Source organism: Dipodomys ordii, unplaced genomic scaffold, assembly GCF_000151885.1.
Source record: "Dipodomys ordii isolate 6190 unplaced genomic scaffold, Dord_2.0 Scaffold12, whole genome shotgun sequence".
NCBI lineage: Eukaryota > Metazoa > Chordata > Mammalia > Rodentia > Heteromyidae > Dipodomys > Dipodomys ordii.
In genome coordinates, this window is record NW_012267228.1 from 23849943 (window position 1) to 23862486 (window position 12544).

General features: G+C 50.9%; 1 protein-coding gene across 2 annotated transcripts in view; it reads right to left on the reverse strand.

Annotated features, from left to right (window-relative positions):
* Nucleotides 1–301: 301 nt before the first annotated feature.
* The window catches only part of Flnb (filamin B, beta), a 152507-nt gene continuing 140264 nt past the window's right edge, over nucleotides 302–12544 (reverse strand). For both annotated transcript variants that reach the window (XM_013010498.1, XM_013010497.1), the window contains 5 exons: nucleotides 11355–11608; nucleotides 8809–8985; nucleotides 4829–5047; nucleotides 2845–3048; nucleotides 302–1939 (listed from right to left, as the gene is read on the reverse strand). In XM_013010498.1, the coding sequence (XP_012865952.1) occupies nucleotides 1752–1939; nucleotides 2845–3048; nucleotides 4829–5047; nucleotides 8809–8985; nucleotides 11355–11608 (1042 nt within the window). In that variant the 3' untranslated portion in view covers nucleotides 302–1751. The remainder of the gene's footprint in view (nucleotides 1940–2844; nucleotides 3049–4828; nucleotides 5048–8808; nucleotides 8986–11354; nucleotides 11609–12544) is intronic.

Below are 12544 nucleotides of genomic sequence, written 5' to 3' on the forward strand. Positions count from 1 at the left end.
CTTAGGAGAGCTGGTTAGTGTTCAGACCATTGATCCAAAAAGACACCAGCCAGCTGGGTGCCACTGGTCATACCTCTGTACTCAGGAGGATGAGATGCACCTATTGTAGTTTGAAGTCAGCCCCAGCAGGAAGGCTCATGAAACTCTTATCTCCAATCAACTACCAAAAAAGCCACCAGTAGAGCTGCGGCTCGAGGGGTAGAGCGCTAGCTTTTCATCACAAAATGTTTAGAGACGGTGCCCAGTCCCTGAGTTTAAGCGCCAGGACTGGCATGCACATACATCACTAGAGAACACCAACAACTTTATGAAGCACACATTTTATTTAATAAGTTATACGATACAATTTACAGTCGGCATTTGATTCCAGTTTGGCTTCCATATCCCAGTTTACAACCTCGCAGTCCTTCCCTGGTGGGCTTTGGTGCCTGGCCTCAGAGCCGGGGTGGGCACCTCGCCCCTGCCCGATCTGGGACCACAACAGCCACCTGCTCAGGGCTCAGCAGCAAATCAGAATGTCTACCCATCAGACCACACGATGCCGCAGGGGGAAAGTCTTCCGTTGCTTTAACTTTGCCCTCAAGCCGGCTAGGGTCTGAGGGAAGCCTTGGAAAATGCCCTGCACCCGCTGTGGGAGGCCCACCTGTGAGCCGCTTCCCCAGCAGCCCCGGATGATGCCGGGTCGTTGTCAAAGCGTGACCACGGGCAGCTCCACAGCTGTGGCTGTTTTTGCCAAATGGTAAAGAGATCACCAATGAACCGCTCCCCCCCACCCCCCAGTTCCCTTTCAGGCCAAATGCCAGCGAGAAGTTCATTCTTTCCTATATTAAAAAAAATAATAATTGTTTTCCAGAAACAGCAACTCAGGAGGCTGGCTGGGATGTGTGCTCTGACAATGGACAGGGTTCATCACACAGAACCCATCTGAGATCTCTTATAGGCTTTGGTAAGACTTGCCAGGCTGCAGAACAGCTGGGGCATGTGTGTTAAAAAAAAAAAAAGGCTAGTGTGTTAGGAAGGATCTTTGGCAAGTGGCTGCTGCTTCCCCCTGCACACAACTTCCTTGGCTAAGGAATGGAGACACGGAAACAGACCTGGAAACAAAAGCAGACATACGGCTGCCAATAGTCCCTCTGACTGCAAGGGAATGATCAGCAGAAGCAGGGCAGAGGTATGGGGAAGCCATCTGTCACTGGCACACTCCACCCGTGAGGAAATGTCAGAAGGCCAGGGTGCATGATGATGGATCGGGCAGGGTACGAGGCAAGCGGGGGCGATGTGTCAGATGGCAACCACGGGACAGGCTTTGCTTCACAGAATCCAGGCCCTGGACTAGATCAGGCTGCTTTTAAGCCATCTCCTTTGCTAAAAGACAACCTAAATGAGGGCTCCTCTTTTCCTCTGCCTCTCGCCACCCCCGAGTCTTGTTTGAGAAATGTTCAAGAGAGAACCAGTAGTGTGGGCTAGCCAGCATCACTGTGGAAGTGGGTCTTGCTGGTATTCTTGTCTGTCTGCAGTGAATGTGCCAAGGGCCCATTTGGATGGGTCTGCATGGCTTGCAACTTTCCACCGCAGCCCTCAAGAGGCAAGTCTAGAACGGACTTTGGAAAGCACCTCGAATGGGCAATGTGTGGGGATGGGGTTTCAGAGCCACCAAGAGGCCGAGGACACTGTATAAAAACGAATTTACAAACAAGCCACAAAAGCAACCACAAGAATGATGCCCCCCCCGGGATTGCACACAAACTGGTTTAAGGCACTGTGACATGAAAGGGGCTGCCGGGAATGTGCTCCTCCCCCCACTTCACAGCCAGAACGTAATCCCCCCTCTCCTTGACCACGTATGTGACGTTATACTGCTGGTTGCCCACATGTTTCATGGAGACCTCTTCGCAGGGGGTGGTGGGCCCATGGACCCCGATCAGCAACATGTTGGAACCTGGAGGCAGAAGAAAACTCTGTTACTTGGTGTGACTGTATCAGGTGGACCGGGAGGGAGAGACTAGGAACTATTGGTTGAGCTCTTGCGATGATGCTGGGACCCCTTGGCAGGTGCCTGTGGTGGGGTTCAGATCCCTGCCCTGCCACTTCTTGCCTGGTTGACCTTGGATGTGGAGCTCACCTTTCCCCACCAGCAACCCTGGAGGACAACAGCGCCTCATGTGGCCACAGAAGTTACCAAGCTAAGCTCTTACTTAGCTCATAACAAGTGCTACAGCGTGTTGGCTGTTACGGTTTTTTCATTAATTCCTATGAGAAACTTAAAGAAGGCATTAGGATCCCCGCTTGGGATGAAGAGAAATTGACTTTTAGGAGATTAAATAACTGGCTTGGAGTCACTGGCCTGACAAGCTTTGTGAATGGATGGACGCATGGATGAATGGAGTAAAAGAGCTGGTTTTCCAACAGATGAATAAGTGAATAAACAAGGGAAGGAAGGAGCTGGGTTTCTAACCCTTATGTGTGGGATGCCAGAACTAGGCAACTGTGGCTACCGTTATGATACCCAAGTTCAAGTCACACTTTGAGCCATTACCTGAGAGAGAGAAGGGCCAGGGTAACCAATTCAGCTTTGCCATCGGTAATGAGGCCTTGTAACTTTCCTAACTCACTATGGGGGCCTCAGTGAAAGGATCGAGGCAACATGAGAGGCAAATCATTTTCAAATATTGAGGGCAGGGTAAGAAGCGTGGTTACTTCCAAATAGCTGGAAGATGTGTGTGTGTGTGTGTGTGTACACACATACACTGAAGAAAGTCTTGACCTGGGAGGTGAGGGCAGATGAGAGTCCCGGCCTTCCCTGGCCCGCACACCCACATCAGCCCAGCAGGTCTGAGTGCCTACCAGCTTTGCTGCAGTCCACCAGGAAGGAGCTCTTCTGGCCCACAAAGGCCTTTGAGAGCCCTGCCCCCTTGGAGGTCACCTTGCTGGCATCCGAGGACGACTTGGGGATGGCACTATAGCAGGTCTCTGTTGAGGATCTGGTCACAGATTCCACCAGGATAGATGAGGTCTCGTTGGCTGAGCCTGGGCTGACCAGACGCTGGCCTAGGATATGGGAAAAGGCAGGCATGAATGGCCACACTAAAGGCCTCAGCTAGAGGATGGCTGAGTGCCCCATGCACAAGTTCCCATGTCCCAACGCCTAGATACAAAAGCCACTGTGTCTGTAGCTCACATGCTCCTTTTCTTTTCTTTCTTTAGTGCTGGAGATTGAACCCAGGACCTTGCACATGTGAGACAAGAACTCTACCCACTGAGCTATGTCCTTAGTCCTGAGACATGGCTTCAGATAAACCTTGAACTTGCTATGCAGGCCCAGGTTGGCCACAAATATGCCATCCTCTTCCCTCTGATTCCCATGTGCTGGGATTACAGGCATGTGCTATCATGCTCAGCTTACTCATAATTTTTTTCCAAACTTCCTAGGGTATGATTTTCTGGGCCAATGGGCCAGTATGGCCTAGGCTGACAAGGCCTAGAAATTCCTCCCATCTAAAGACACACAATGCTGTAGAACTGACATCTTTTCACTAATGTAAACTGTTCATAGGAGTAGTACTAACATCTCAGAAGACAAAATAAAAAAATACCATGCTGGTTATGTATGCATGTGAGAATTCTTCTGAGTTTTCTAATTTTTCTGGGCTGAACTACGTATGAATCCTGGCTCATGGAAGAGATTTAGCACATATTTACGGAGATGGTCTTGGGTGAGGACTGTGAAGTCCTCTTTTACGTGTGTGTCATTTCCCAGGATTTTAAGGGAAGCATATACTTACAAATTGAATAGCACATTTTGATTATTTCAAAAGTGAAAGTTAGAAATGAAAGGATCTTATGAAGCAGTGGAGTGGGTTACTCTGACCAAAAAGTAATAAATGTACTCCTAAAACACCCCAGTGGAACCTCTTGGTGTCATTAACAGACATTTTAAGAAAATGGCAGAAAAATAAAACAGGCTCTGTTGCGGGGGGGGGGGGGGGGGAATTGGAGAGGAGAGGGGGGGGGGCAGGGAAGCTGACAGAGAGGGTTAATGAGGATGAACATGATTGAAGCAGTTGAGTTGGCATGTGTGAAAACAGAACTATGAAACCTATAGAAATTGTTTTAAGAAGGAAGAGTGGGAAGGCAGAGAGTGATAGAGTGGGTAAGGAAGGTATGTTGTCTGAGTGTATGGGAATGCCACAAACAGTGTTTGCTAATTAAAAAAAGATCAAGATTTTTTTTTTTTAGGTCCTAGTTAAACAAATACATAAGGTGACAAACATGCAAATGTTTCTTCTTTTTTTGTCAGAGACAGAACACCATCTAACATCTTTTGTGGGCGGATGGTACTGGAGTTTCAGCTCAGGGCCTTGAGTTTACTAGGAGGGCACCAAGCCACACCTCCAGGCCTCTTTTGTACTGGTATTCTTTGCAATGGGGTCTTAATTCCTGCTTGTACTGCCGTCTGCCTGGTTAGCTGGGATGACAGGCATCTGCCACTGTGCTAGCTATGGGTTCAAGAGGGGAGGTTTTTGTGAACTTTTCTGCCCAGGCTTCATACCATGATCCTCCCATCTCAGCCTTCCAAGTAGCTAGGATTGCAGGTATAAGCCACTGGTAACTGGTTTAGTATTCTTTCTCAGTTTACACATCCTCACTCTGGGAATATATTACTACAAGTTTTGAACAGTGCGGCTTCTGACATGCCATTTTTTTCCCCCATTCAAGTTTCAAAGTAGATTCAACATATCAAAAATCAGCTGTAGTTTCTACTGTTGTTAATTCGATAAGACCAGTTCCATGGGGTAGAGTAAAAATCCCTCAGGTGGCTCATGGTTACCTGTCACTTTGGCCTTGAAGGGACTGCCCATGATGTGGTTGGGCCCACCATATTTGACACTGATCAGGTAGTTTCCAGGGGCCATGGGTGTGTACATGACCTTGTACCCTTCTGGGGTTTCCTGGCAATCCATTTTGACCTTAGATGGGCCTTCAATGGTGACGGATAAGGTCCCTGGGCCTGCCCGGGTGGTGTTGATGAAGAATTCAGACTGGATGCCTGGGAGAGAGAAGATGGAATGCATGTGGATGGTTTAAAGGGAGCAGGGGAATGACTGGGTGGCGGCTTGAGGGAGAGGAAGCAGTGGAGTTGCACACTCACGCACTTACACACACACACACACACACACACAATCCCTTCATGGGGCACTTGCCTTGGTGGCATGGGAACCCACTTGCACTAACTCTGAGCTAGTGGGGGCTGTGGGGTGGTAACTCCCTTTCCCGGCCTGGGGCAGGAGTATTGCTGACATTTCGCCCACCGGCACTGGGTGCTTGAACACTCTGTTCTCTGCTCTGAGCATGAGCTGTGCAGAGGGCGGGGACTCTGAATCAGCCTGAAGTCTGGCCTCAGCCGCCAGGGCCCGGCTTTGTTTCCCGGTGCAGGGAGGCGTGGGCCCTCTGCCCTTTCCCTTCTCCTCTGGCTGGAGCGAGAGAAGCCGAGCATCTCCTCCCGTCCTCCTCAGACTCCTCATCCCATGCTGAGGCTGAGGCCAGGCTCGGGGACCTGCCAGCCCACCCACTGTGCCATGAATACCAGCTTGGAGAGCAAGAACAAACAGCGGCTCCTGCTGAGCACACAGCCATGCAAGGCTGCATGGGATCCTTCTGCAGTGGGTCCGGGTTCACAAACAAAGGGAAGTTAGGCTGCCAATCATGTTACACCACTAGAAAGTGGTGCGCCATGAGGCCCTGCTGCCTGACGCAGCTCCACTACTGGATAGACAATGGGGTTACTTGGCAGCCCCGACACCTGACTGCAGACATCTTGCCTGGTGACAGAAGGAAAGACAAAAGAGGGTGCTGACCTATGACCACAGAGGTGCCCCATAAAAGTTCCCAATCCAGACCAGAGGGGAAGGAGGAGATCAGATGGGCTGGGCTGCTGGGTGGTGTCCTCAGCAGTGTCCTCTAGGGGGCGCCCCTGACACAGCCTCTCCACCCAGCGCTGCCAGAGAGCCTGAGCCACCAACCAACCCAGCTGGGACATATTTTGGTTTAATTATAGCTCCTGGGCCAGAGAAAGAATTATTGTTCTGGTTATCAATAAAACAAAGGAGCTGCTATGTGTGACCCTCAAACACAATCCAGCTGTTTCTGGAGGCTCTTGAGGCTGTAATCCCAAAGGTCTCTCCCCACGGTCTGGGTCTAGTCACAACCTCTAATCAATGCAGTGGGGAACCCCCCCCCAGCAGTGGCTGAGAGGCTGGGGGATGGGAGGGCGGGAGGGGGGGGGGAAAGCAGCCAGGGGGCCAGGAAGCGGCTGTGAGATGGCGATAAGGAGGTATTTTTTACAAAGTGAAGTTGAAAAGACCTGGCTATAGTAGAAAGACACTCCACCCTCTTTAATAAGCTTCATTCACTATGACCTGGATAGCTTGGGGAGGCCGAGACCAGGTTCCTGGAGCAAAATGGGGGATTACAGGATGAGAGCCACCTAGCGGTCAACTTTCATGTGCTCTAAACAAGCCTATTACTCCCACTTCACAGAAAAGAAAGTAGAGGCACAGAGAGGTCACCTAACTCATCCAGTGTCACACCGTTAGGCTCAGCAGAAACAGGACTTAGAAGTAAGTGTCCAACTTGGAGCTAAGGAGAGAGAAAACCCACAAGGGCAGCTTCAAGCTGCAACGAGTGCTCAGACAGCACAGCCCATCATCCGTAAGCACAGCAGGCCGCCCTGCCCTCACCCCCCAGACTGCTCCAAACTGTCTGGAACTCCCAGGTCTAACTCCTGCCCTCTCCCCTGGAGCAGTCCTGCCTCGAATTCTCCACATTCTCTGCTTCTAGATCTGCAGAAGAGACCATTTAAAGATGGAGCCAAGACATACAGCAAACCCACCCAGAAAAACACAGGGTCATTTGCTTTGTTCCAAAGGTCAGGACGCCGAGCCCTCCGGTGGCCAAGCCTTTCCCTTCTCGTTGCGTTCAGGCCGCAGCTGTGTCATCTCTGGATGAAGAGTTGGGAACAAAGCCTGGGAGCAGGAGGGCTAGAAAAACACGGCGCCCTGCCCCTGACAAGAGCAATATTTACACAGGGTTGAGCCGGCCTGGAGCTCCAGCAAGAATAGCACTCGCGGCACAGAGCAGACACCCAAGCTTCTGAGGTGTGCAAACGGCCATGAGGCAGTGAGGAAGCTTCTGCTGGAGAAGGGCTGGGCCAGTGCCAGCCGGCAGGAGGGTCACATGGCTCTGGCCAGCCTGGGGGGCCCCAAGACCACCTCAGGGGCAGGGCTGGAGGCTTGCCTATGCTATACTGTCAGAACCCCAGTAAGCCCTCCATGGATCCCCAGGTCTCCCCTGTACCCCAGAAACCTCTATAAGCAGCTGGGACATGTGTCCTGGGTTAGCACACCCCACAAAGCAGGCAGGGGTACACGAGGGCAAGCAGCTGCTTAGGAAAGGGGTAAAGCTCAGGGGCTAAGGATTCAGGCTTCAAGGTCATCATGCCCTGCTTGATCCCTGGTTCTAGCTCTTCTAGTTGAATGACCCACCTCTGTGTCTCACTCTCCCCATTTGTACAGTGATCATCACCCAGGGCTCTCCGCAAAGGGTAAGCAGCTGGGCCAGCACGGGAGGAAGCCAACGTGAATGTACCTGGGAAGGCTGGCAGCACCAATGTCACCCTTCTCCTTGAGAGGGTGGGGTTCCCCAAGGCCTCTGCTTTGGCCAGACTCCCTGGTAGCTGGCCAGACACTCCTGAAGCAGGGTGGGGCTCATTGGCTACAAGGAAACTGGCTCTCTAGAGCTGGGTGCCAGGTGATCATGGCCACTCATCCCCTGGTGGTCTGCTCCATTCCACCCATCGTAGGGTAAAGGATGAAAGGGGCATGCAGGTGTGAGGCAGCTCCCAAAGAGAGTCCCAAGGAACTCCAAATGCAAGCCACGTGCATGCCTGGACTTGCCCTGCAGAGACGCCAAATTCCCACATTAGCATCCTCCAAAACAGAGACGCAGTGGACCGCAGCCATGTCTGTGCCCTAGCTGATTCGGCCGGAGCTTTAGGTTCAAGGCATGCACTCACAGCAGCCATTGAAAGGACAGCTCGGGGCTCTGACATGGAAAGTCCCTAAAGATGTCCACTCAAAGAAAGCAAGCTGCATCCTGGCCCGTTGATGCAATAAGAAGACTTCTGCAAAATCCAAGCCCTCAGAGTGTCTCTGTCTGCCGGTGGAGAAGCAGCTGGCCAACCTGGCCGAGAAGAGAGATGGGAAACAGGTGGAGGGAAAGGAGGCCTTTCTCAACCTGCGAGCAGTGTTTATTCCTATACGGCACACAGGAGTGCTGGGCTTCAGTTACCTACCACTCCCCTGCCCTTGTCTTCCCAGTCGGAAGGGCAAAGACTGGAACCACACTTGAAGAGATCCAAAAAGCAGTAGGAAATGTGGGTCAATCCAGCCTGTTCTCTGTGGGGAGCAGAGAACACAAGGAGGAGGAGGAGACAGCCGAGACAGGTCTTTGATGGTTTGTGGGAGACAGAGGACCAGAAAGAATAGATGAGAAGAAGAAGAGAGCTCCCAGGAGGCTTGCAAGATGCATTATGAGTTCTGTGCAGGCAAAGAAAACTCCCAGAATAAATGCCACTGGGCTGCGCCCGGCCACTAGGGAAGAGGAGGTTGGTGAAGGAAGGCCTGGGATCACAGCACACAGACCTGGCCACCAGGGGTCAAACCTCATCTCCCAAGTGGTTGGTTGGTAGGGGCCTCCACCTGGCTTTGCCTTGGAGCCAGCTCAGGTAAAGATGCCGGGCCGTGCTGTTACCTGTGGTGCCCCCCTCGAGGCCTGTGCCATAGGCAGACACCAGGGCAGGATTCCCCGCTTGTCCGGGCTCCCCGACGCGCACTTTGAAGGGGCTTCCAACCACGTGGCTCCTGTTGAACTTCACATCGATGGTGTGGACGCCGTTCTCGTGGGGGATGAAGCGCACGGCGTACTTGTCTGAGGAAAGGAGCAGAGGCCCAGGGTGAAACCAGGCGAACGGACAGCGAGGAGTTAGGTGAGGACAGAGGATCGCGGGCCAGCGCAAGCCTGGCACCGCAGGCATGGATTTCCAAACCAGCTGGGCTTCACTGTGTGTCCCTACTCACATCTCAAATTCCGCTTCCCACTCTTCCCCAGGGCCTCAGAACTTTCTTTATGAAGAGCTCGCTGCTCACAACATTTCCCTGTTTGGAAACTTGAAGGGGAACAAAATGGTTCCAGCTGGCATCCGAGCTCCTTTCCGAAGCTCAATGTGAGCGCCTGTTCTCCAAGGGCAGCAGCCAGGTTCTCTAGCGGTGTGTTCTGGGTCACAAGGAAGCAGGCACGTTGGCTGTCCGTGCTCTGTTTACCACGTGACCATGCCAGCCTAGGGGGCAGAGCCGTGCCCTCCTCCTCCTCCATCTCCTCCTCCTCACCAGCCTCTCAGCCCCTCCCTGCCTCCTTGGACCCCTCATCTCCTTCAGAAACTAAGACTTACACCCTCTCTTCAGGCTCTCTCTATAAAGTCATCTCAGTATTGCCCTTCCCCCTAAGTTGACTTCCCACCACCCCAAGCTGACTCCTCTCTTAAAGCCAATGTGCTTCAGGGAGGTAGAGCTCACCCTAACATCTAGGTGTGCTTCCTGGACATTGGCTGGGGGAAAATCTTTGTTTCCCTAAGCCTAAATCAGTGCAGGGCATTTCCTGAGCCACAGGAAGTGATTCTGGAACGGGCATATGTCCAAGTTCATTGAGATGGGATGCAAAGTTTTCCTGTTGACTGTGGTGTGAAGATGGAATATCAGGTGCTACTGCAGCTGTGTTGCCACCAAGAGGAAAGGCCAGCCTCAGACTAAGGCCCACAAAGCAGAAGAAAGAGTAAAGGCCTTGGCAAAGTGAATGTTCCAAAGTGACAAACAAATCAAATCCTTGCCAAAAAGCCTTCTTAGGCCCTAAGGTTTCTAGTCCTATGAATGACTAGTCCAATTCAGTTTAAGTTGGGTATTCAGTAATTAAAAACCCATAGCACTCTAATTGTGGAACACTGATGATCTTAGACAACAGAGATTCAAATACTGCATGAGGACACAAACACCAGCTTTACTTACTGCTGAGAACAATTAAAAAAACAACCACCACCACTGTGATGCCTCCTCCGAGATTCTCCTGACCTCACCAAGGCACGGCCTAGTTCTCTGCTGCTCTGACATATTCCCCATCGACTTCTCTGCAGTCCTGTGGCGGTTGCCTGTCTCCAGTTATTGTCCATTTCTGGCTTTGTTCTTGCTAGATTTGTGTTGTTTTGTTTGAGACAGGTTTTCTCAATAGGGCCCAAGCTAGCCTGGAATTCATGATCTTCCTCTGCCTCATCCTCCCCCATTGCTTGGATCACAGGTGTGTGCTGCCCTGAGCAGCTCTGTGAAGGCAGGAATCATGGGTTCTCCTGTCTCACCTTCCCGCCAAGTCTCTGACAAGTAATGCACGTCCAATGGCAGAATGGAGAACATGATCAAGTTTCTGGGTATCAAGAAAGGACTGGGAAAAAAAAAAATCTAGATTCTATCTGAGTGCTGGTAGTTAAAGCCTGTAATCCTAACTACTCAGGAGGCTGAGATCTGAGGATTGTGGTGTGAAGCTAGTTCAGGCAGAAAAGTCCGTGAGACTCTTATTTCCAATGAATCACCAGGGGGAAAAAAATGTAAAATCTAGATTCTATTTTTTTGGGGGGTGGGGGGTGGGGGTGGAGAAGGGTAGGTCATGGGACTTGAATTCAGGGCCTGTGCTGTCTCTGAACTCTTTTTGCTCAAGGCTAGGACTCTTCTAATCTTCCAGTGGTTCATTAAAATATGGTAGTCTCAAGGACTTTCCTGCCTAGGTGGGCTTCAAACCATGATCCTCAGAGCTCAGCCTCCTGAGTAGCTAGGATTCCAGTTGTGAGCTACTAGCACTCAGCTCTAGATTCTATTTTTACAGGTGAACAACTAGCTGCCTTTCTCTCAGACTACATAAAGTAAGATCAAAATGGACCTAGTTATGTCATAAAGTCAATAATGTAATAAAAACCTGAGATAAATGCAGCGAGGAATGTATGCAAAAGGAAAAACTAACAGAAAGTAAGGCAGAAATAAAAAGAGGAGAAGGGGGCGGGGGAGGAGGAGCAGCATTGTATGTCCAAGTTCAGAGGCGCCATATTCCAGGCAAACATCTCTCTCCTAATTGATAAACAGTGTGTGGCAGCACGCTCACTGGCACTCGTGAGTGCCTCCCCTGGGAGGCACAGCTGCGGGAAGTTCTGCCGGAAGTGCTGGTGCTGGCCCCGCCACACTCCCACACCGGCCCGTGCTTACCAGGCTCCAGCTCAGACACATGGCATTCCTCCACAGCTCCTGAGGGGCTATGCACCTTTGCGTCGATCTTGCCCTTTGCGCCATTCAACCTTATAGCAAAGGATGCTGGCTGGTTCACTTTTAATCCCGATTCCTGAGAATTCAATGTATTAGACAGGTTATGGCGCTTGGTGTTCCCGTCCAGTGCCAAACACTGACTGGGCCTGGGAGTCTGGGGTCCCATTGCACATTCCCAGTACAAAATATATGCATGTCTGCACAGACAGACTCATCTGCAGTTGTATTCTCAAACGACCATGACTCAGACAAAAAGATAGGGCTGGAGACTTGAGATACTCAAGTCAAGAGGGTTAGAGTCAGAGCTTCTCAAATAAGATCCATGCAGGCTAGAAAAAACAGGTGAAAAACTACAAGCCCAGTTTTATGAGGTGTTGTAGTCAGGACTATGAAGTCACTACATTCACCACACACACATTACTGTTGTCCAATCTCAAGGATAGCAATGGACAAAACTTCAAATATAACAAGCTTTGCATGCAAGGCTAGATCTTGGTTTACTACTGCTTCTTAGAACTAAAACTAAGTTGTTGCTGGGAGCTGTGGCTCACGTCTGTAATCCTAGCTACTCAGGAGGCTAAGACCTAAGGATCCCAGTGTAAAGTCAGCCCAGCCATACAAATCTGACAATCTATAATTTAACCAGCAAAAAGTTACAAGTGGAGGTGTGGCTCAAGCGGGAGAGCATCAGTCTCGATTGAAAAAGCCAAGGGAGACAACCCAGAGTATAAGGCCCTGAGTTCAAGACTCAGTGTTGGCACAGAAACACGCAAAAAAAAAAAATGAATCCCTGAGTCTCAGTTTCCACATCCGTAAAATCGAAGTCATAAGGGAATCTATCTTAGAGGCCAAAGGAAATTGCGCAAGTGAAACAGACTACAGCCTGACTCATAAAGAGTCGCAAAATGCCAGTTTACTGTCAAGAATTTATATGCTTTTTGGGGATGGGAAGGTGGCTCAATGGTAGAGCGCTTGCCTTGCATGCCTGAGGCCCTGGGTTCAATTCCTCAGCACCACATAAGCAAAAAGAAAAAAGCCAAAGTGGCGCTGTGGCTCAAGTGGTAGAGCGCTAGCCTTGAGCTGAAGAGCTGAGGGACAGCGCCCAGGCCCAGCGTTCAGGCCCCATGACCGGA